General features: G+C 43.7%; 1 protein-coding gene across 1 annotated transcript in view; it reads right to left on the bottom strand.

The window, feature by feature from the left end:
* Window positions 1-22,152: 22,152 nt before the first annotated feature.
* KCNK9 (potassium two pore domain channel subfamily K member 9) overlaps window positions 22,153-23,136 on the bottom strand; it is an 86,173-nt gene continuing 85,189 nt past the window's right edge. Inside the window, exon 2 of the mRNA XM_014065755.2 lies at window positions 22,153-22,991. Within this exon, the coding sequence (XP_013921230.2) occupies window positions 22,153-22,991 (839 nt within the window). The remainder of the gene's footprint in view (window positions 22,992-23,136) is intronic.

Here is a 23,136-nt window from a genome sequence, read left to right as displayed (position 1 = left end):
AGCAGAAGCATGTTGTTTTAAGTCATGTGTTTGTTTTTGTTGATGTGTTTATGTCTTTTAAATAAAAATTAAAAAAAAAAGACTTCAACTCATTCCGTTCCCACCGAAGGGGGAAAAAAACACACACACACACCCCAAATTTGCTCCTGGCTTCTGTACCTTTTGCCTCTGAGGCTCTCCGTCTCTCCACCGTGACTGCCCTTTCAGCGATTCTTTCTCTTCTAACCCTGTAATCAGACACTGACACTAATATTCAACCTGTTCGGTTCCTGCAAGAACAAAATATCCCCCCCCCCCTCCCAAAAGAACTTCTGTACTTTCTGTCATTGGTCACGGAAGTCTGGAATGATTCATACTTGTCCAACTTATGTTTTTCTACGAATAAAATGCCAAACCATCTAAGGGAAGATTTTCTGTGGCCAGGGAAAAGGACTTATCCTGGTACCATAAAGGCACAAGGCGGCAGATCCTAAAGAAGTACAGTATTAAAAAAAACAACCCCCAAAAGAAGGGTGTAACTCAATGGTGGGTTCAAAAATTTTTGGAACCTACTGTGTGGGTGTGGCCGCCTTTGTGGGAGTGGCTTGCCGGCCATGTGACCTGGTGGGAGTGGCTTGCCGGCCATGTGTTCTCTCTCTCTCTCTCTCTCTCTCTCTCTCTCTCTCTCTCTCTCTTTCTTTTTCCTTCCTTTTGTCTCTCTGTCCCTTTTTTCTTTTCTTCTTTCATCTCTCTCTCACTCTTGCTTTCTTTTTTCTTTCTTTCTTTTTTCTTTCTTTTTTCTTCCTTTCTTTCTCTTTCTCTCTCTCTCTCTGTGTCAGTCTGTCAGTCTGCCTGTCTGTCTGTCTGTCTGTGGCAGTGGTGGGTTTCAAAATTTTTTGGAACCTCTTCTGTAGGTGTGGCCTGCTTTCCGGGTCCACTGGTGGAACCTCTTCTGGTTTGGTAGATTTGACGAACTGGTTCTACCGAATAGGTGCGAACTGGTAGGAACCCACCTCTGGTGTAACTAGAACAGGCCATGGAGATATATCTCAATCATCCAGGTCATGGTTATCCGAGAAGAGCTTTTTCAAAAGGCAATTGGACTTCCTTGGTTTTTCTCCTTGAAAACATGTCACTTCTCATCCGAGAAGCTTCTTCCGTTCTAACTGACTGAAGCAGGGAATGGAAACAATGCAAAGAATCCTTCCATTCCACACCAGTCAGCTAGAACGGAAGAAGCTTCTTGGATGAGAAGTGAAATGTTTTCAAGGGGGAAAAAAAACCATGAAAGTTGCACTTTTGGAATATCTGGGAATTACAAAGGTTGGGAAACACCTTCAGCACTTCCTGTCATTGTTCACTGAAGTCTGGAACGATTCGTACTTGTCCAACTTACAGTATATTCTTTCTATGAATAAAATGCAAAACCATCTGAGGGAGGATTTTGGGTGGCAAGGAAAAAGGACTTGTCCTGGTACCATAAAGGCACAAGTTGGCTGATCCTAAAGTAATAGCAATAGCAGTTAGACTTATATACCGCTTCATAGGGCTTTCAGCCCTCTCTAAGCGGTTTACAGAGTCAGCATATTGTCCCCAACAACAATCTGGGTCCTCATTTTACCCACCTCGGAAGGATGGAAGGCTGAGTCAACCCTGAGCCAGTGAGATTTGAACAGCCGAACTGCAGAACTGCAGTCAGCTGAAGTAGCCTGCAGTGCTGCATTTAACCACTGCGCCACCTTGGCGTACCAAGTACAGTACCACCATCACCCCCCAAAGAAAAGAAGGGTATAACTAGCATAGACTTGAGGGACTACCACATCCCTTGAGATCTAAGTGCTATTTCAACTGCTGCTGGTAGGGAATGACTGAGCTAATGGCTTCCATTTGGGAGATATTATATTGAGGCAGCCTTAAGTACCTGGGGGTGCAGAAAACTACCCATCCAATTCGATATAGCAGGTTGGGCATGCTGCAGATCCTCTCAGCCAAAGACTGTGGGAACTGGAAGCAGGGCCTTTTTTGCAGGGCCCCTGCTGTGTGGAATATTTCCCTCAGAGATTAGAATATCCCTAACCCTGTTGCCCTTTCATAAGGCTTTAAAATCCTGGCTCAGGCAAGAAACCCTATACTATTTCAGGCAAATGACTCTTCAGTCCAGTGGTGGGATTCATTTTTTTTTTACTACCGGTTCTGTGGGCGTGGCTTGGTGGGCGTGGTATGGCTTGGTGGGCGTGGCAGGGGAAGGATATGCAAAATCTCCATTCCCTCCCCTCTCCAGGGAAGGTTACTTCAAAATCCCCCTTCCCTCCCGATCAGCCGGGACTCGGGAGGCAGAGAATAGATGGGGGCGAGGCCAGCCAGAGGTGCTATTTACCGGTTCTCTGAACTACTCAAAATTTCCGCTACCGGTTCTCCGAATTTGGAGATTCTCTGAACCCGCCCTAACGTTAACTATAGGTTCTCCTGAGCCCAGGTGACCCCGTGGCAGCCCACCCTTGGAAATAAGGCCTTCTGGCTTTAGGTTGTTGACATCTGCTTTAAATAATTTGTTCTCGGACAGAGAAAGATGTAAGATAATTCTGGATAAAGTACCTTTTTCCCCCCCAAGCATTGCTGTGGATTACAGTTTGCACAAACACAAGTAGAGCAACTTATATGCATTTTTGCAGTAGGTTCCGTGAAACATTCCCCAAGTGACCTTTATTTTATTTCAGAATAAATGTGATTGAAACAGGCAGGGTCAAAATGCGTATCATCCTATGTGGAAATGTGTCCCGACACATTAAAAACACACACCAAAAAAATGGGATACATAAGGCTTAATTTTAATTCGGTTTCTGCAGATCTCTTCCATCGGAAAGTATATTGCCAAAAGCAATGTTAATTTGCATGAGAAAATGTGTCCTAAATGAGAGATTGCTTTGCCTTTTAGCTCCCCTAAGGTATCCTGTTCATATTAGAATCCCTGGCTCAATTGGGAGCCATGCCATTTTTGTTTCTGCATCTCTGTTGACACACGGAAAATAAGGAAGATTATTTCCGAGGACAAGATTATTTCGAATGCCATGACATGAATGTCAAAAAGCTTTCAGGGGACATTGATATGTACATGTGATGGATGACAGCAAGTCGGTTAATATAAGGGCTGGGCAGATGAATTGACAGTTGTCATTTTTAAGCTCAAGTGCAACTTTCTCTGCACTGTGCCACTCACTCCACTCGGCCAGTCCGTCCATTGATCTTGTTAAGAAAAAAAATATCTCTGGTTTTATGAACAAGGTACCACATTGGGAGAGTTGTTCTGACAGAGGCTTCCCAAGAGCATGAAGCAAACTCCTTGTCCATACAAAAAACCCTTTTATTAATCTACTGTGAATTCTGCTCATTCACATCCAGCAAAAGTCTTTCAAGGGAGGATTTATAGTCACAGACCTTATCTGCCTCGGAGAGCTGATAGGCCGATATCTGCAAAACTTGGCAAGGAGTCTCAGAGAGTCAAGAAACCAATTAAGCGAACTAATGGTCTCCTGCAAACTCCACTCCCCTTTCGCTCCTCTTTTATTTCCTCTGGGAGGGGCCATTCATCATCCACCTGTGGCCTTACTCCCAAGTCAACCCCTGTTCTTTAGCTGTTCCCTTCATCTGGCAACTCTGTGCATGCTTGTAACAGGCTCCAGATGTTCATCTGCCTCACTTATGTCTGACTCTGAAGGTATGGTAACTGGCATACGGCTCTGGCCCCCTCTCTGCCTCCGACACAGAGCCTCATCAGAGCCTTCCCCATACTCCAGGACTGGCCCATGTTCCTCCCCAACCGCTTCACAGTCCAATGTGCTGCCAGCTCCACTGGCTGCTGGTGGGGAAAAACAATAGTTGTTGGAATCATTCAAACACTAGAAGAGGTTTCCATAGGATGTGACCAAAAGAAAATCAAGATGATACCCATAATAGAACAGCCAAGTGTCTATTGATATGCCCTTGAAAATAGGCCAAGCTTCAATTATATACATCCTGATCTTTTCAGTATCACCTTGTAGACATCCTTGAGCAAAGAGGTGCTGAACCATTGGATATCAATGTTTGTATTACCCAGGTCAAGATTTGTCAAAGAGTTGGGGTGGCAGATGTTCCTCCTTACTGTCAAGATTTGGAGCGGACTTTTGCTGTTGCAACCATTATCCCTTCTAGGCTTGCCAATGAAGCAGGGGGGAAGTTGGAATGTAGGCTCCAGACATCAAGAAGATGAGCGTGGGAGCCAAGGACACTTCAGCAGGTGTTTGCCAAAGCCAAAGACTTTTTCTCATAACAATACAATGAGACTCAATTGGACAATATGACCTCGACTAATAAGGAGAGGGAGAATCCTTTACTTTAATTGTGCAGGTTTGCATGAGAATTAACTAGATCTGGTTTTGCCCTCCTCAGTCATGAAATGATGTACTCAATAAATTTTTGCATTCAGAGATTGGATCATCTCAACTGTGCTTGCTTTGATTGGGTTCATCCATTGGAACGTCAACACTTACCTTCACTCCATATTTCAGGGGGCTCCAACCTTGTCAACTTTATTGTCCACAATTCAATTCCATGCTGGCTGAGGAATTCTGGGAGCTGTTTTTCTTTGAAGACATTTCGCTTCTCATCCAAGAAGCTTCTTCAGCTCTGATGCCAGAATGTATCCATCTTCTGACCAGCAACCTTTGAGTTGCAGGGGTACATATCACTACGTTAGTATGTAACAAACTTCATGGCACAAGTGTCTGTCCAGATTCTCCGTCATCCAAATCATGGTTGTCCCAAAGTTGCTTTTTTTCAAGAGACAACTGAATTGTCTTTGAAGATGATTTGCTTCTCATCCAAGAAACTTCTTCTTGATGAGAAACATCTTCAGAGAAAAGCCAGAAAGGCCAGGGACCTCTTGAAAAAGCACCTTTGGGACAATCGTGCCACAAGCACCTCTTCAAAAAGAGTAACATTTTTGTGTGTCTCTCTGTTTGTGTATGTGTTTTCATCTGTGTGTGTGCAGATGAAATGCATCATTTTCTCCCAACAGAAGAGTATATATTTTAAAGCAGAACATCCTTGCGATACACACTTCCTCTTTCGCATCCCTGTTTATAAAATAAGCCCATATGCATTTGAAAACGTGCCATAAGATTTTAATGAAAAAATTAGAAAAAGTGCATTTATTTTTACAACACTACAGTATGTGATTCTCTCTCTGCATTGGTTTTTTTTTCTCTTGTTTTGTAAAGACATTGTAAAATATATACAGGGTTGCTTAGTGCATTCGTTACAAGAGAAAAGAGAAGGAAAAGGAAAAAAAAGAGAAACGAAAAGAAAATATCCAATCTCTTGCATAAATTACAGATATTTTACAGGGGTTTACTGTCAACTCGGACTTTGTAAACATTGGTCTGGTACAGTTTCCTTTCTTCAAATAAGCTGAAAATACATTGTTGTCTGCTCATCTGCCCAGGAAGTCATTCTGCTGAATCAAGTATGGCATTGGAAGGCCATGTGTTAGGTCGAGATCTCCCACAGTAGAGATGACCAAGAAAAGAATTGAAACCAAGACACAAGAATTCGTTGGGATCAACATAGTAACACAATTCAACTGGTTGCAACTTGATACACTTCACCCAACTCTTAGTTCATTGACAGCAGATTTAGTCATTCAAATCATTTTATCCACGTAGATCAGGTTTTTTGTCAACCTCACCAACTTTAAGACGGTGGACCTCAACTCCCAGTATTCCCCAGTCAGCATTGCTGGCTGAGGAATTCTGGGTGTTGAAGTCCACCCATCTTAAAGTTGCCACGGTTGAGAAACATTGATGTAGATCATTCACAATAAAAACCAACCAAGAATGTTATGGCATCTCAAAGACTCGTCTTTTAATTGGGTTCTAGCATGCCACGGCCTAGGGATTATATGCAGAACTCCTCGGACATTTTGGAAGTTTCATTGAAATTTCTCTTCCCTTTCTTTGTATGTCACACTTCAATCAGGAACATTCATATTTAAAATTAAATATTTCATTTATTTATTTTTTGATTCACATTCAACCTCTCTTTTAGAAACTCAAGGCAGCACAGCTAGCACATTTTTATCTGAGTCCCCTTCAGGGAAAAGGGCGGCATAGAAATATAATAAATTCAATTCAATTCAATCTAATTTTTTCTCCCCCAAAATGAGAACACTAGCTGCTGGATTTTTAACAAATCAGTGCTTGCAAAAGAGGACTGTCAGGCCTGCAGCCATCTTTTCTTTTGGATCTTTGGCCTGCCACACTTTCTATTAATCTACTATGCATTTTCTATTATGGGAAAATGGGAGGGGGGGATTGTACAGGGTTAGATGCTATGTAGCCATAACAACATTCTTTCTAGAAAGCCAAGGTCATCCTTTGTCTTTGCACCTCTGCACCTGATCAGAACTGGATGGGGGGAACTGCAAGCATGACAGTGGAAGATTGGACCATGTGATGGACTTGTGGGTGTGGGGGCAAGATCTTGAACTTTCAACTGGGGGGGGGAAACCAGGAAGCTTTCAGATTCGGATTTTCCCCAGATGTGCCAACATGGCTCTCTTAATAAATTGGAAATTTGAGAAATACTTTGCCTTGGACTCTGATTTACTCTTGGATGCTATTTGGAACCCTGACACAGACAATGTTTCCTGCAGCAGTCCAATTTTGCAAAATTGTTATTACCATTAAGGAAGCTAATAATTTTGATTTTTTTTAAAAAAAATATGTTTTGCATTAGTGTTTCTCAAAACTTGGCAACTTTAAGACATGCTGGCTGGAGAATTCTACAGGTTGGAAGTCCACATGTCTTAAAATTGTTTAGTTCAAGAAACAATGATTTATTTAAATGTTTATTTTCGCCATGCTCTGAATAGGAGTAATTAGTACCTACTTTCCTTCTTTTTCATGTTTTATTTTGTCTCTCTTCTATTGCTTGTTATTTTCCTTTTTTTTCCCCCTCTGCTGCGTTTTATTTCAGTTAGCTTCCATGGCTCATGATGGAATTCCTAGTCCACATCCTGTTCCATCACTACAACACACAATTCCTTTGAAGCAACAGTTTGCATGGAATTCGGGAGCATGCTGTGGTTACCATGCTTCAACTGTAGTAAGTTCTTGATTTAACAGACCCTGATTTAGTGGACTTTGAATTGACAAAATTTACCTGTACAGTATATGCTTTTGAACATCCCCAAAAAAATTCCTTCCACTTTGCCAGACAAAAAATGCAGAGGTAAAACTCCAGAATCATTTTTTATGCCTGGGTGAAATGTGTCATCATCTTCACTTAATGACCTCATAACCCCTTGCAGGATGGAGTCTGGGCAACCGAATTGTGTTTACTGGCCAGATGCCCTTCCTGACACCAATGCGGAGTTACATTCAGCAGATATATTCTCATTATGCCCAGAGAGAGAAATACCTGCCTCTACCTAGGATCGAACTCACAGCCTCCTGGTTGTGAGGCAAGAGTTCCACCTCTAGGCCATGTGTGAAATGTATAAAACGTATAAAATACACCTGTTTTAAAGCCAATTCAGATATCAAAGGCATTCTCTTTTCACAGACACCTTTCCATGCCCTTCTTGATTAAATCAAAAAGTTTTCTACACATACTTTCTGATACTTTTGGAATTGACATCAGGCAAAATTGTATTTTTCACACTTCTGGCTTTAGTACCCAATTATTCATGTCATGTGGAGTCGGAAGTCTTTTAGATGCCATGAGATTACACCCCATATTTGCTGTGCAAATTGCAAAAGCAGGGTTGTGTTTGACATGGGGAAACCATTCTAAATATCTCTCCAAAACGTGAGTCTCTAAATGTTACAGAGGCAGAATTCTGTTCATTTCTGTTTTCTCTCTGTTTTTTTTTTCTTTCTTTTCTTTTCTAAGCTCATTTCCACCAGATTTCTGCATCTGTTTTAAGGCGGTTTTGAAAAATCCATAGGACGCTTTATACTCATTTTCAAAGTCATATAGGCAATAGGTTCATTGATTCCTTTTCCTGATACAACATTTTCCCCTGGTAAATAAAATTTGGTACACCTTTTTTTTGAACTAGATTGCAAAATTTAGAAAAAGTCAGTACAACTGTATTGATTCCCATCAATACAGAAATAACGATGGGATATGTTTGTATTGACATATGAAATAGCTTACCTGGACTTAGCCAAAAAGTCAACAAGCAATTAAATCCACTTCTATCCAAAGTTCAGCTAACTCCATCACCTCCTCATTTGTGTTATTGGCTCATATGGTAATATTTCCAACCTATCTTTCCCCAGCCTGGTGCCCTTCCAGATATATAAGGGTAACAAGCTCTAGAATTCGTAGCCAACATGCATGGAAGCTTGCAGAATACAGAGGTTTCATGAAAACGTTGACACATGCATTATGACATCTGAACACATCTGGAAGATACCGATTTAGAGGAAGGTTGTTTTAACCCCTAAATTTACCTGCATTGTGTTGCAGGCAGGAAAGTCCACATCAGCATTTCCGTGGATGGTGGATGGTGTCCGCACGCTCCAGAATGGAGGTGACACCTTTTGTTCAGGATTGGGGGGTTCTTTCAAACGCAAAACTTGCCACAAACTTCGATATCTTTCACTGGATCAACATGGGAAATCCTTTTATCTCTGCTTCTCCTGGGTAGAACGGGGCGCTGAGACAAGAGATGGCAAACCAGTAATTGGGAGCCCTGCTGGATAATTTAATCCAGTCAATAAATTTCAGTAGATTTAATGGGTTCACCGTCTGATGTGTCAGAAGCAACCCGAAGTTGTGTGGCGTCTTAAAACATTAAAAATTGCTGTTTATGAAATGAGCTCTGGACTTCAGGCCACCGATATTTATCCTGGGAAGTCGGAACAGGTCGCTCAACCTCAATGTCAATACATTCACAATGCCCATCTATTTTCCTGTTTAAGCTTTCTTTCTCCGTTAAAAAATATCACTTATTTGTTTTGTTTTAAAGTTGGTTTGTTGCAAAGGAAAACATTGGCCTCGTCTTTATTTCTAAGAAAGTCTCCAGATGCCCAATGGGTATTACAAGCATTCTTTTAAAAACCCAGATTTTAGTTTGGAAATATTACTGTGTTTCCCCCAAAATAAGACAGGGTCTTATTTTCTTTTGACCCCCGAAATTAGCGCTTGGCCTTATTTTCGGGGAGGTCTTATTATTTTTGAGATGCAGGAGGCAGCGAGCGTGGTCACCTCATGGCTGCTGCTGTGTTGCAATATTTTCAGGGAGGGCTTATTTTAGCACATGCGCTCAAATGGCTGATTGGGCTTATTATCTGGGGAGGTCTTATTTTCAGGGAAACAGAGTATCACCTATTTGGAGGGGGACAAGAAAGAGAAATAGCCTGATGATTGAAAGGATAAGGCAGGGAATCCATGCTTTGTAAAAACTGATGGTGTCAAAATGGCAGCCATTTTGTGAATGGAAGGGCACACAATACAGGTAGTCCTCGAGTTATAACAACTCATTCAGTGACCATTCAAAGTGACAACGGCACTGAAAAAAAGTGATTGTTGACTGTTTTTCACACTTACGACTGTTGGAGCATTCCCCACCGGTCATGTGATGACTCATGTTTATGACAGTTGCAGTGTCCCAGGGGGGTCAGATGATCCGCTTTTGCAACCTTCTGATGAACAAAGTCAAGGGGGAATCCAGATTCACTTAAGTTAACAAATGCAATGTTTCACATAACAACTGCAGCGAGAAAAGTCGTCAAATGGGGCAGACTCAGTTAGGAAATGTTTCACTTAGCAGCATCGATTTTGGGCTCGATTGTGGTCGTAACTCGAGGACAACCTGTATGTTCATCCAAACATCCAAATAGATGAGAGAGAGAAAGAGAGACAGAGAGAGAGACAGAAAGACAGAAAGACAGAGAGAAAGAGACAGGAGAGAGAGACAGAGAGAGACAGAGACAGAGAGAGACAGAGACAGAGAGAGAGAGAGTATTTAAGGTGCCACAAGACCAATTGGTTCTTCCATTCATTTGTCTATCTGGATTCTGTGATGACTCCACTTGCCCTATTTAATGACAGGAAAATAGAGTGAACCCCATTGTTTGTTGGGTAAGGATGACATGAAAGAGCCTCAACCCAACAACTGCATCAACACAAAAACCATCTCAGCTTTCTCCAACTTGGTGCCTTTCAACTCTAACTATTCCAGTGTGGAATTTAGTTTGGACATCCTAAAGGGGAATTCCGGAGTGTTACCACCACCACCACCCCAATCAAATAAAGGAATAGATTGGAAAGGTGATATCTAACACATCCCTGCTCAGTGCAAGAATCCAAATGCAAGAATCCCTAATAGGTCCAGTCTCTGTTCTACATCTCCAACGTGTGACCCAATCTGAATCCAACAGATCACAAAGACGCTAGATTTTTTTAAAAAACCACCCAGTCTCCCACCCTGGTTTATCAACAATGGTTCAGGATGAAGAATAGTGAATTGATTAATCAAGAATTCCTTGAAAAAGAGCTTGGCCATATCGATCCTTCCTCCTCTCCAGCATGGAGAGCATTCTTACATATTTTGGTCACCTGGAGTAAAAACTAAGGCTTGTCAGTGCGCCCATTAGTGGCATGTGCTCTTTTAACTGCCTTCTCACCAGACAATTTTTTGGAAGGTAGAAAGTTGTACATCTAATATTTAAGACTTTAAGAGCCTGAGTCAAGGATAATCTAGTAGCTAGATTTTTTTCTTTCTTTCACTGGAATTACGAGATAGGTCAACCGTGAATGGCTTTTTTTGTATAGAAAACTAGACTATAACAAAGGACGGGACAACCGGTCAAATATGAACTCTCACCTCCTCAGTTCAGTGGACAACCTAGTGTTGTGGCCTGTCGGTCACTCGCTCCTGTAGCAGCAGAATCAGAGGAGGAGGACGAGGAGGCCTGGCAGTCAGGGTCAGCCTCAAGGCAAGCTGAGAGCTCCGAGGGGAAAAAGGGAGTGGAGCGGTCAGAGAGAGAGAGGCAGACAGACAGAGGCAGAGCATGGGTCAGCCCTCAGATGGAGAGTCAACAGCCCCCAGTTCTGGAGCAGAGGTGGGTTCCTACCAGTTCACACTGGTTGGTAGAACCGGTTTGTCAAATCTACCGAACCGGTTAGAAGAGGTTCCACCAGTGGACCCGGAAAGCAGGCCACACCTACAGAAGAGGTTCCAAAAAATTTTGAAACACACCACTGATCTGGAGGTGGCTGATGAGAAAGAAGAGGAACAGTTGAGTCCAGTGCCTGACACGCAGATGTGCAGAAGGCAGAGGAGAGGAGAGCAGTGGAAATCTATGGGACGGTCCTTGGGATGGAAGAGTCACTGCTGCTAGCAAAGCCCCACCCTAGCTCTGGGGATCAAAGGCAGGGGGCAGAGACAGATGTTTCTTGCAAGCAGGCAAATTGCTGGGAGGCAGAGGCAGATATTTTTCCCTTATTTTCCTCCCCAAAAGCTAGGTGCGTCTTATACTTCGGAGTGTCTTATACTCTGAAAAATACGGTAAATACATCTGTTGTGTTGACAGTACAGGAGCACACTGGCTCCAGTGGTTAGGACACTGGATAGGGGGTTAGCAAGCCTGCACTTGAGACCCAAGAGCTGCCATGTGGTGGGGCTCAGCTCTTGTCCTTTGCTCCAGCTATCCCAGGGACATGAAAGGAAACCTCAACTGAGCATCTTTGGGGCAATGGTGTTGCCACCAGCTAATCCTTTGAACCCAGAAGTGTCTCGGAGCTTCTGACACGAGTGCAGTAGTACTGACAGCAGAAATGTAATATGTTGTGGCCCATCGGCAGCCAGCAGAGCTGGCAGCAGAATCAGACAGTGAGGAGGTTGGGGAGGAACATGGGCTAGTCCTGGGGGTTGAGGAAAGCTCAGACGAGGACTCTGTTGGAGGCAGAGAGGGAGCTAGACAGCAGTGAGGCAGAAGAACATTGGAGCCTATTCCCAGTGAGCTACCAGAACACAAGAAAACAAGAAAACTTAAGAGTAAAGCCACTCCTTGGAGGTGATTGGCCTCTCCCATAGGAAATAAAAGAGGAACAAATGGGGAGTGGGCTTTTGCAGGAAACAATAAGTTCATTTGGTCCGGAAAGTTCTGTTTGTGATTATAAGAGAGACTGTGTCAAGTTTTGCTTTGCCCTGTGTTTGGAAACTAATTATCTGGCAGCGCTCCAAATGAGATAAGGTGCGTGTGGATAAACATTCCTTTGAAGGACTGTTTGCTAAAGCCTTGCTGACTGTGAATGAAAGGAATTCACAGTCATGTAAATAAAAGAGGTTTTGTCGGGATTAAGACTTTGCTTCTTGCTTTCTAAGGAAGCCTGGGTCACAACAAAATCACTCCTATTTCCTGATAAAGAAGAAAATTTACAGTCCAAAAAGTTTTTCATCAACCTTTGATCAAGAATGGAACTTCCCCCAATTTGGCGAAGAGGATTGAAAGACCATTTGTGGGAGTCCTGTTTTTCTATGCCTCAGCTGGGCAAATTCATAATAAGCCCCAGATCAGAATCCAAATGAATTTTTAAAAAAAGCAGAATTCAATTTGAAGAATTCTGTTGGGAAATTCATCGGCCTGCTTGGCCTGCGGTGAAACCTTAATGAATTCCAATCGTTACTTCAAAATGCTCCTCTAATAACATAAATTAGCATAGACGAGCTTTTAAGCATCACATGTAGGGGTTCTTTTTAATGCCTGACCGTGGCTTGTTTTCTCACCCTAATTCACACAAAACAGGTTGTATTTCTCTGCTATTCACAGCCTTCCTGCTTTCTGTAATAATTAAGATTTGGGCAAGAAACCCTAAGACAATTGCTAACATTCCAAGACAGTGAAGCCAGAAGAAAGACAGTTGAACCAACAGTCAGGAAGAAGAATCACTCAAGAAACTGTCATTGCAGCTTCTTCACTAGAACAGAATCACAGAGTTGGAAGGGACCTCGGAGGTCTTCTAGTCCAACCCCCTGCTCAGGCAGGAAACCCTTCAGACAAATGATTGTCCAATCACTTTGCCGTGTTGGAGCATTCACTGAGCAGTGGCTAGAAGGCAGCACTGCAAGCTACTTCTGCTGACCGCTGGCTGCGCTGCAGTTTGGCAGTTCAAATCTCACCAGTTCAAGGTTGACTTAGCCTCCCATCCTTCCGAGGTCAGTAAAATTGAGGACCCAGATTGTTGGGGGCAAGAGGCTGACTCTGTAAACTGCTTAGAGAGGGCTGTAAAGCACTGTAAAGCAGTATATAAGTTTAAGTGCCACTGCTATTCGAACTTCTGGAGGCAAGCTAAAGAATTCAACTCAATTCAATCCAAATAGAGCTGGAAGGGACCTTGGAGGTCTTCTAATCCAGCCCCCTGCTTAAGCAGGAGACGCTATATCATTTCAGACAAGTGACTGTCCAGTCTCTTCTTAAAATTCAGTGATGAAGCACCCACAACTTTTGAAGGAAAGCCGTTCCACTGGTTAATTGTCCTCATTGTTAGAAAGTTTATCCTTAATTCCAGTGAAAAGGGCAGATGGGTTTCTTAGTTAGCCATTAGATTTGCCTCTTCCCAAATATTTTGATCAGTCATCAATCAATCAATCAGAACAGAGCTGGAAAGGACCTTGAAGGTCTTCTAGTCCAACCTTCTTCTCAAGCAGGACACACCCTATGCTATTTCAGACTATTGGCTGTCCAGCCTCTTCTTAACATCCTGCAGTGATGAAGCACCCACAACTTCTGAAGGCAAGCCATTCCACTGATTAATTATTCTATCAGGAAGTTTCTCCTTAGTTCTAGGTTGCTTCTCTCCTTGATTAGTTTCTATCCATCGCTTCTTGTCCTGCCTTCAGGTGATTTGGAGAATAGGAATGAATAGAGTGAGCTGGAAGGGACCTTAGAGGTCTCCTAATCCAGACCCCCTGCTCAAGCAGGAGACCCTATACCATTTCAGATAAGTGTCTAGTCTCTTCTTAAAAACCTCCAGTGATGGAGCACCAGTGGTGGGATTCAGCCAGTTCGCACCTATTCGGGAGAACCGGTTGGTAACTTTCTAAACAGTTCGGAGAACCAGTTGTTGGAAGAAATCTCATTTTGGTTTTTTTCCCCTTTACAGGGCTAATCCTGTAAGGAAGGCAGGAAGGAGACATTCTGGTGTTATTTCTAGCCTCATCTTGATTGCCCTGCTTACAGAAACTGCCTCTCCGGTTAACCCTTAGTACATTGTAACAGCTAAGGTGAAGCGCCCATCAACATGAGTGATGTTGACTTGGCCACGCCCACCCAGTCACATGACCACCAAGCCCCACCTACCCTGCTGGTCATTAGGGCAGAGGACCGGTTGTTAAATTATTTGAGTCCCACCACTGTGGAGCACCCACAAAGTCTGAATTCACAACAATCCCTTCGATCGATTAATTGTTCTATCAGGAAGTTTATCCTTAGTTCTAGGTTGCTTCGTTCCTTGATTAGTTTCTATCCATTGCTTCTTTTTCCTGCCTTCTGGTGATTTGGAGAATAGGTCGACTCCCTCTTCTTTGTGGCAACCCCTGAGATATTGGAACTTTGACCTCTCCATAGCTACAACATTGAACTTTTGATAGACATATTCCAACCCGCTGTTCTCTAGCCACATTTCCCCAAGCCTGTAGATGAGCAGGAATCGAGGTGCAGGAAGGAGGGAGGGGGATACATCTCGGCGTTTATTTTTAGTTACCGTAACCATTCAATCCAGTCAGAAAAAGCAGCAGTGCTAAATCCCATCTGACTCCTTGAGCGAATTCTGCTTCCTCAAACAGAGCTAAGACAGGCGAGGGATTGCAATGCTGAATATTAATTATTGAGGGGACTGCACCATTCATCTTTCTTTGGATTCTCTTTTCTTTAAAAAAAAAATCTTTTAAAAACCCCACCACAGTATGTAGGTGTTGACATATAGGTTTGGGCCTCCGAGGTAGGAAAAGGTTGACAAGGCAATTAAGTAAAAACGGAATGCCCTGGGATTAGATCTTGTTAATCAGAATGCCCATTTATCACCAGCCAAAGAGGAGGAGAGAGGAGGAGGGGAGGGGACCTGAATGAGAGATGAACTGAGAAATAAATTCGGTGGGTATTTTCCCCCAAAACCACTGAAAGCCAGCGCGGAATAGATGGGGGCCAGATTTGAGCCGCCTGGGTTCCATACGATTTGTCAACTGGATGTGTTAATCCACTCATGGATTATCATGGCTGAATGGGATGGCCAAATTCACACGGTAGTGTAACTATCTTGCCCACTGGGATTGGCTTGAGCCAGCAGAGTAGATATGGCGTGGACCCTGTCAGTCAAGGAATTCTCATCGGGTCCAGAAAAAGGGCCTTTTCTGCTGTGGCCCCTGCCCTTTGAGATTATCTATCTATCTATCTATCTATCTATCTATCTATCTATCTATCTATCTATCTATCTATCTATCTATCTATCTATCTATCTATCTATCTATATATCCATATCCATATCCATATCCATATCCATATCCATAGCATCTATATCTATCTATATCTATATCTATCTATATATCTATCATCTATCATCCATCCATCCATCCATCCATCATCGTCTGTCTATCTGTCTGTCTGTCTGTCTGTCTGTCTATCTATCTATCTATCTATCTATCTATCTATCTATCTATCTATCTATCTATCTATCATCTATCATCCAGCATCCATCCATCATCTGTCTGTCTGTCTGTCTGTCTATCTATCATTTATCATCCAGCATCCATCCAGCATCTGTCTGTCTGTCTGTCTGTCTGTCTGTCTGTCTGTCTATCTATCTATCTATCTATCTATCTATCTATCTATCTATCTATCTATCATCATCATCTATCATCCAGCATCCATCCATCCATCCATCCATCCATCCATCCATCCATGTATCTATCATCTATATATCTGTCTGTCTGTCTGTCTGTCTGTCTGTCTGTCTGTCTATCTATCTATCTATCTATCTATCTATCTATCTATCTATCTATCTATCAATCATCTATCTGAGGGGGCCTTGGTGCTCTCTGAGCTTTCTTGTTTTCTTGCAGACATTGTGGTTTGCCAAAGAATCACAGAAGCTTTGTTTGTTATAATCAAAGTTTCGTTTTTCCGTATTCTGACGTTGCTTTGTTCCTTCGGATGTGCTGTAAATCATTTTCTCTGATTGCTATAATCAACTCTTTGGAGACGGAGCAATATTTCTAATCAAATTTGAGGCATCGGCTTCAATAATCAACTTAGCATATCCGCTGCCATCCTGTAATAGAAACTCCACTGTATTGTATGCTTTAATTGCACTTTAATTATTTGCAAATCCCACTCAGAGGAATTGGAGGAACTTTTTTTTAACTTTAATTTAGCGAACAAATCATAAAAGTAAATAACAAAAGGAATCCCATGGCACCCTCAATCATTAATTAATTTTATGCACCTCTCAAAATCTCATGAAGTTTTAGCTCCTCTAATTTTCAAGGTTATGGGTATTTTGTTTTGTTTTTTTAAAAATGATGCTGCCAAAAAAAGGGATTTCTGTTCTTCATCATCCTAAAATGAAGCTGTGTTACATATACCTTGCTGAAATCAGTAACGTGTTGATTGATGTTTCCAAGGTGCTTTGGACATCAAAACAGTATTAAAATATACATTTTTAAAGTCCATAATATTACTGGAAGACGTGTATTCCAGCATCTCCAGAAGTTGTGAATGCTCCAACACTGGAAGTTTTTAAGAAGAGATTGGACAACCATTTGTCTGAAATGGTATAGGTTTCCTCCCTGAGCAGAGGGATGGACTAGAAGACCTCCAAGGTCCCTTCCAACTCTATTATTCTGTATTCTATTATCTCTTTCTAAATGGCTTGCCATTGTGGAGATGTTTAATGTCTTTATTCAGATATTAATATAAACACAATAAAAGAGACATGATAGCAGTGTTCCAATATCTCAGGGGCTTCCACAAAGAAGAGGGAGTCAAACTATTCTCCAAGGCACCTGAGGGTAGAACAAGACGCAATGGGTGGAAATTAATCAAGGAGAGAAGCAACTTAGAACTGAGGAGAAATTTCCTGACCGTTAGAAAAATTAATCAGTGGAACAACTTGCCTCCAGAAGTTGTGAATGCCCCAACACTGGAAGTCTTTAAGAAGATGTTGGATAGCCATTTGTCTGGAACGGAATAGGGTTTCCTGCCTAGGCAGGGGGTTGGACTAGAAGACCTCCAAGGTCCCTTCCAACTCTGCTATTGTATTGTAATGTATCGTAAAAGAAAAATCTATTGTAAATTTCAGATTTCTACTATATCTTTTATCATTCTTCTCTTTTATCTTTTATCATTGTTCTATGGGCCTCTCTTTTCATACTACAGACAGTCCTCAACTTATAACAGTTCATTCAGTGACCGTCAAAAGTTACAATGGCACTAAAAAAGGGTCTCAGGATTGTTTTTTCACATTTATGACCATTGCAGTATCCCCCTCAGTCATGTGACCAAAACTCAGACCCTTGGCAACTGGCAACTCATATTTATGACGGTGGCAATATTCCGGGATCGTGTGATCACTTTTTGTGACCTTCTGACAAACAAAATCAATGGAGAAGCCATATTCCCTTAACAACCCCGTGACTAACTCAGTGGTAGTCAACCTGGTCCCTACCAGGCTTCCCTGAAGGCTCCGAAGGGCGAAAAACGACCTTTGAGCAACCTGGAAGTGACTTCCGGTGTGTCCATAGGGCCGGTTTTAGTCCTCCAGAGCCTTCAGGGGCGTTCAGGAGGCTCCCCCGAAGGCTTCAGAGGGGGAAAAACAACCGTACAAGCTACCCTGGCAAATGGCTCCGCGTGCCACCTGTGCCACACATGCCATAGATTCACCACCATGGGTATAGGTCAGGGGTGGGTTTCGACCGGTTCGCACCGGTCCCTGCGATCCGGTTGGTCGCCGAACCCGGAAGTAAGTAACTTCCGGGAACGGCGAAGCCCCCCCCCCCGCTCGCACTCGCACACCCGCCCCCTCTCCTTACCCGGTTTTTACGAATTCTGCGCTTCCACGCATGCGCAGAACGCATACAGCGCCTGCGCGATCCTCCAGGAGCAGCTGGAGCATCGCGCAGATGCTAGTGCGCATGCGCGCACCACGTGCGTGCGCGAGGACGCCGCGTGCGTGCGCGAGGACGCTGCCGGCCTCGTTCCAACCGAACCGGTTGGAACGGGGCGAGAAACCCACCCCTGGTATAGGTTCTCCTGCTCGAGTAAGGGGCTGGACTAGAAGACTTCCAAGGTCCCTTCCAGATCTATTCTATTCTATTCTATTCTAACAGCAATGCTGGACTTCTTCAGACTAAGGAAGATCTTCAGAAGGAAACACATTTCTAGATGAAATTTGGGAAACGTTTTTTGAGGAGGGTTGTCAAAAGATCCCCCCTTTAGAACCTAATCTCTGTAGGGAAATGTTTCTTGCTGAGATTTTTTTCCAATCAGTTGCTTGCACATAAGAAGTAAGAGGAAGCTTAGCTAGTAATATCCTCAGCACATGGTGCTCTGCGTGTAGTTGTGGAACAAGGCGACTGTGTGAACAGAGAACCTGAGGATCACAAGGTAGTCTAATGTGAACCAGGACTTATTTTCCAAATATCTACAAGTAAGGCCTACTCTCTCTCTCACGCGTCTCTTACATTTCTACACCAGAGGTGTCAAACTCCTGGCCCGCGGGCCGGATCTGGCCCGCCGGGTGTTCAGATCTGGCCCATGGGACCGCCCTGGAAACAGTGAAGGATTGGCCCATGGTGCCTCTGCCAGTGAAAACAGGGCTCCGGCGGGCTGCGTGTGGCCCTCGCAAGCTCCGTTTTCACTGGCAGAGGGTTGCAGGAGGCTGTCGCAGCTGAAAACGGAGCTCGGGAGCCCATTTTCGCGAACAGAGCACTCGGACCACCACAGGTGCCCCTGACATGAGTGATGTCAAGCTGGCCATGCCCAGACGACCCCCCCCCCCCCCGGTCAAACACAACCCTGATGTGGCCCTCAATGAAATTGAGTTTGACACCCCTATTCTACAGCATTCAATTTGATAGATGCCTTTATCCTGGTCAGTACAACCTGATTCATAAGTATTTAGGTGATCAGGCCTCAGGGAGACTAATTAATAGCACTTAGTGCACCCAGAACTATGGTTTATGAGGAGCTACCATGGAGAAACCCCTCGTAAACTAGTTTATGGCTGCACGGGTTGAGTGATCCTGTTGTAGACATACTGAATTACCCACCTAAACAAGAACAGGGATTCCTGCAGAGACCCAGGGGGGAAGCCTCATCTTGTGGGTTGTTTATTTAGGACTCACGTTTTTCCTTCCTACGTTCTTTTGTTTCTCACTGCACCCTGACAATCTTCTCGGGATGGGGATCTTTGGATCATGACAAAGTCTCCTCGGAGGTATATTTTTGTGAAGGGAATTCCAACGAGAGTCCGGCGTTATGCTCATCTAGTTAAAGCAACTCCATGTAAAATCAATCGTTGGAAGCAGAATCGTTCTGGCAATTGCCTATATTAACTGAGCCAGGGAAGGAGGGAAAGAAGGAAAGAAGGTGAATAGGAGGAGAGAGGGAGGAAGGAAGGAAGGAAGGAAGGAAGGAAGGAAGGAAGGAAGGAAGGAAGGAAGATGAATAGGAGGAAGTCGGAGGGGGGAATGTGAATAGGAGGGGAGAAGGAAGGAGGGAGGGAAGAAGATGGATGGGAAGATGGAGGGAGGGAAAGGAAGGAAGGAAGGAAGGAAGGAAGGAAGATGACTAGGAGGATGGAGGGAAGACACCCCTACTCCTAGAAGAATGAAATATTTTGAGTACTATTAAAAAGGAATAATATTATATTTCCCTGGATGAGAAATGGAGAAGCATATTCTTGGAAAGCAGACCCCACCTTTCTTAATAGACCTCAGCAGATGTCAGCACTTAAGAGATGAAGAGATAGCTAGCTCTATTCATAAGCATTAGCCCTCAGCCACAATAGGTATTGCCCAATGAACCCCTTCATTGCATCAGCCAAACTTCCACCAAGCTTGTCTCAGACAACCTGCAGAGCTAGCTAGGATCCCTACCACAGCCAATAGAATACATGTTCTTGCACGGGAACAGGAAGCTCAAGTTCAGAACTCAAAGAAGGTGGTATAAATACCCCTCACTCTCAACTCTGTGCGGTCAGCTGCCCAGAACCATGTGCTTGGTGGCTACGCTTCACCATTAAACCTTCTTTCCAATCAGCCTCCAGCCTCCATTTTGTCTCCAGTGCCTTTCTCCCTGCTTGGAACTGAATCAGATGGATATTTCTTCCAATAGAAGGAAGGAAGGAAGGAAGGAAGGAAGGAAGGAAGGGAGGGAGGGAGGGAGGGAGGGAGGGAGGGAGGGAGGAAACTTGGCCTACATGCATATCTTTAGCAAGTCAAAGCACAAAGCATTGGGGAATCCTTCCTGAGACCAAGTAGCATTTTTTTCCCTACTAGTATTAGAATTCATATCAGTTTCTATTTTTATTAAAAACAAGGGGTACCCTGTCTTCTTTTGCGAGGAAATAAAAAAATATTCATCCACTTCCGTGTACCAGTCTTGTTCAAGCATTCCCAGATAGAATTCCTGTGCACGCAGGTACAGCTTGTTCACCGACAAACACACAAAAAAACACCCTGCAGGCACACTCAGGGCATTCGCACCGAGGAAAATTAACACCGAAACCCGACGTTTTTTTTTAACCCAGTGGTTCCCAAACTTGGCAACTTTAAGACTTGTGGACTTCAACTCCCAGCAGAGCTGGCTGGAGAATTCTGGGTGTTGAAGTCCACAAGTCTTAAAGTTGCCAAGTTTTGGGAACCACTGTTTTAACCCAAAGGCGAAATAAATAAGACACACCCACCCCTTCCAATAAATAAATAAATAAATAAACACCCATCCGTTCTGACCGTTTCTAAAATCGCGCCTACATACACACACCGAGAGCTGTACAAAGCCTGGCGGATATTGGATACACCAACGGAAAGTGAAAAGAAAAATCATTTTAGAAAATCCATACTTGGCTTCCATTCGAGCAGTTTCTTCCATCATCGTTTTCCTCCCGTATGTTCATAACGCATATCCGTTTTTACAAAATGCATGCTTGTATTTTTTTTTCCAAATATATATATGTATATATTTATATATTTTTCCGTAAGGATTTGACCTGGCAAGCAAAAAAAGTATCCTTCCTTTTTCCTGCCTTGTTCTCAAAGAAGAAATTCTTTGTAAAAAAAAAGTTAATACGGTCTAATACATTTCTAGCGTTTAAAAAAAAAACAGAAAGAGAGAACTGACAATGGTTCGCTCGGTATATGGGACCATTTATGGTGCATGCTTGATTCAGCAAAATAAAAAAAGAAGAATAGAAAGAAATCGAGGAAAACTGATTTCTGTTTTAACCTCTTTCTAACCGCCTCCGGTTTTCTTCCTTTTAATTTCCCTCTTTTGGATCCAAAAAGCAGGCCAGGAAAAAGTAAAACAATTTCCCCAAAGGAAGAAGAGATAGAAAATCAAATCGACATAATACCTGATGCTTCGATAGAGATACCGTTTGTTAGTGGCATGACACTAGCAGTGGAATTGTGCGCGTGCACCCGTAACCCACACACTCAACACTCGCATACACAGCCCCAGCTCACATACATCACGACCTGCTCGTGAAGGAGAAGAAAGAGGTTTTGGGGTTTTGTTTTTGTTTTTTAGGTCAAGCGTGCCAAAGGGCACGAGAAAGCTCACAGGTGCGTAACTTTGGAATTGAAATACCCACTTCCCATCACCTCAAAATCTCGGATCGCGGAGGGAAGGTTAAATTGTAAGGCATTAATTTTTGCTGGAAAATAAAAGTCTAGGTCCATGCTTCGTGCGCCAGAGCTGAGTTCAGAGGAGTGCTCTCCTTCCCTTGAATATGTAGTTTTCTCTCTCTCTCTCTCTCTCTCTCTCTCTCTCGAATTTAAGCTAACCTCGCTCTGGTTCACTCGAGGAATTGTTTTTTTGTTTTAGAAAATAATAATCTTAGGAAACAAACATCACCCATCCGCCCCCACCCACCCCCCACAAAACCCCGCCAAGGAAATGCCTTTCAGATAGATTTGCGCCGTCTCATCAACCTGTGATGGTCCGTAAAGCTGTGCAATCCAGGGGAGATCGAACTGATGGGGGAGGGAAAGAGGCTGTTTTTTAATGTGCTTGGTGAGATCTCCTCGATCTTGTAGGAGATGGAGTGAAAGTATTGGAGGTTCAGCTTGGAGCTGAAGGAATTTTGGTGGGAAACCACCCGGCTGGTGTATTCGTGGGACCTGTAACACATGCAGGAACAATCGGACTGAAGATCCGTCACCTCGGCCTTGTACCGCGGGCGGCCATGTTGAGAGTCTTCTTGAATGTGGACCACCATGCTGCTCCGGTTTCCCGCCATGGAGGCCCTCTCCTCGGCCTCCCGCCTCTCTTCTTCGATGTTCATGAACAACCTGAGGACAACCAGATTGAGAAAGGCTCCGATGACAGTTAACCCCACCAGGATGTACATAAAGCTAAAGGCCACGTAGAGCGGCTTCCTCTGAAGGGCTCCTTTCGTCTGAAGGGCCACGTAGTCCCCGAACCCGATTGTAGTCAATGTGATGAAACAGTAGTAGAAGGCCTGGAAGAAAGTCCACTCTTCGCAGTGAGAGAAGGCAGCTGCTCCGATGCAGAGAGTCCCGATACAGGAGAAGAAGCCGACGGCCACCATGTTCTCCATGGAGACGTCGGTGGTCCTCATCCGGCAACACTTTTTCATCCGTTGCAAGAGGTACTTGACAAATGTGTTCATGCGTTCGCCAAGGCTCTGGAACATGACAAGGGTGAGTGGGATGCCCAAGGCAGCGTAGCACATGCAGAAGGCCTTCCCCGCATTCGTCCCAGGGGCGGCGTGGCCATAACCTGTAGAAACAAAAGGACAACATGTATAAGTGACGGAAGAGAGGGACAGGGATGATTGCAATCAGGGGTGGGCCAGAAGGATGAGGGTGACTAGAGCCCTTGAGGTATGAGGAAAGTACGGAATGTTTGGGGCTCTTTGTAGGGT

Source organism: Thamnophis sirtalis, unplaced genomic scaffold (genome assembly GCF_051295495.1).
Source record: "Thamnophis sirtalis isolate CommonGarterSnake01/CBP01778 unplaced genomic scaffold, rThaSir2_p1.2 scaffold_2, whole genome shotgun sequence".
NCBI classification, from domain to species: domain Eukaryota; kingdom Metazoa; phylum Chordata; class Lepidosauria; order Squamata; family Natricidae; genus Thamnophis; species Thamnophis sirtalis.
Note: the sequence above shows the minus strand (reverse complement) of the source record. Positions and strands in the feature narration are given on the sequence as shown.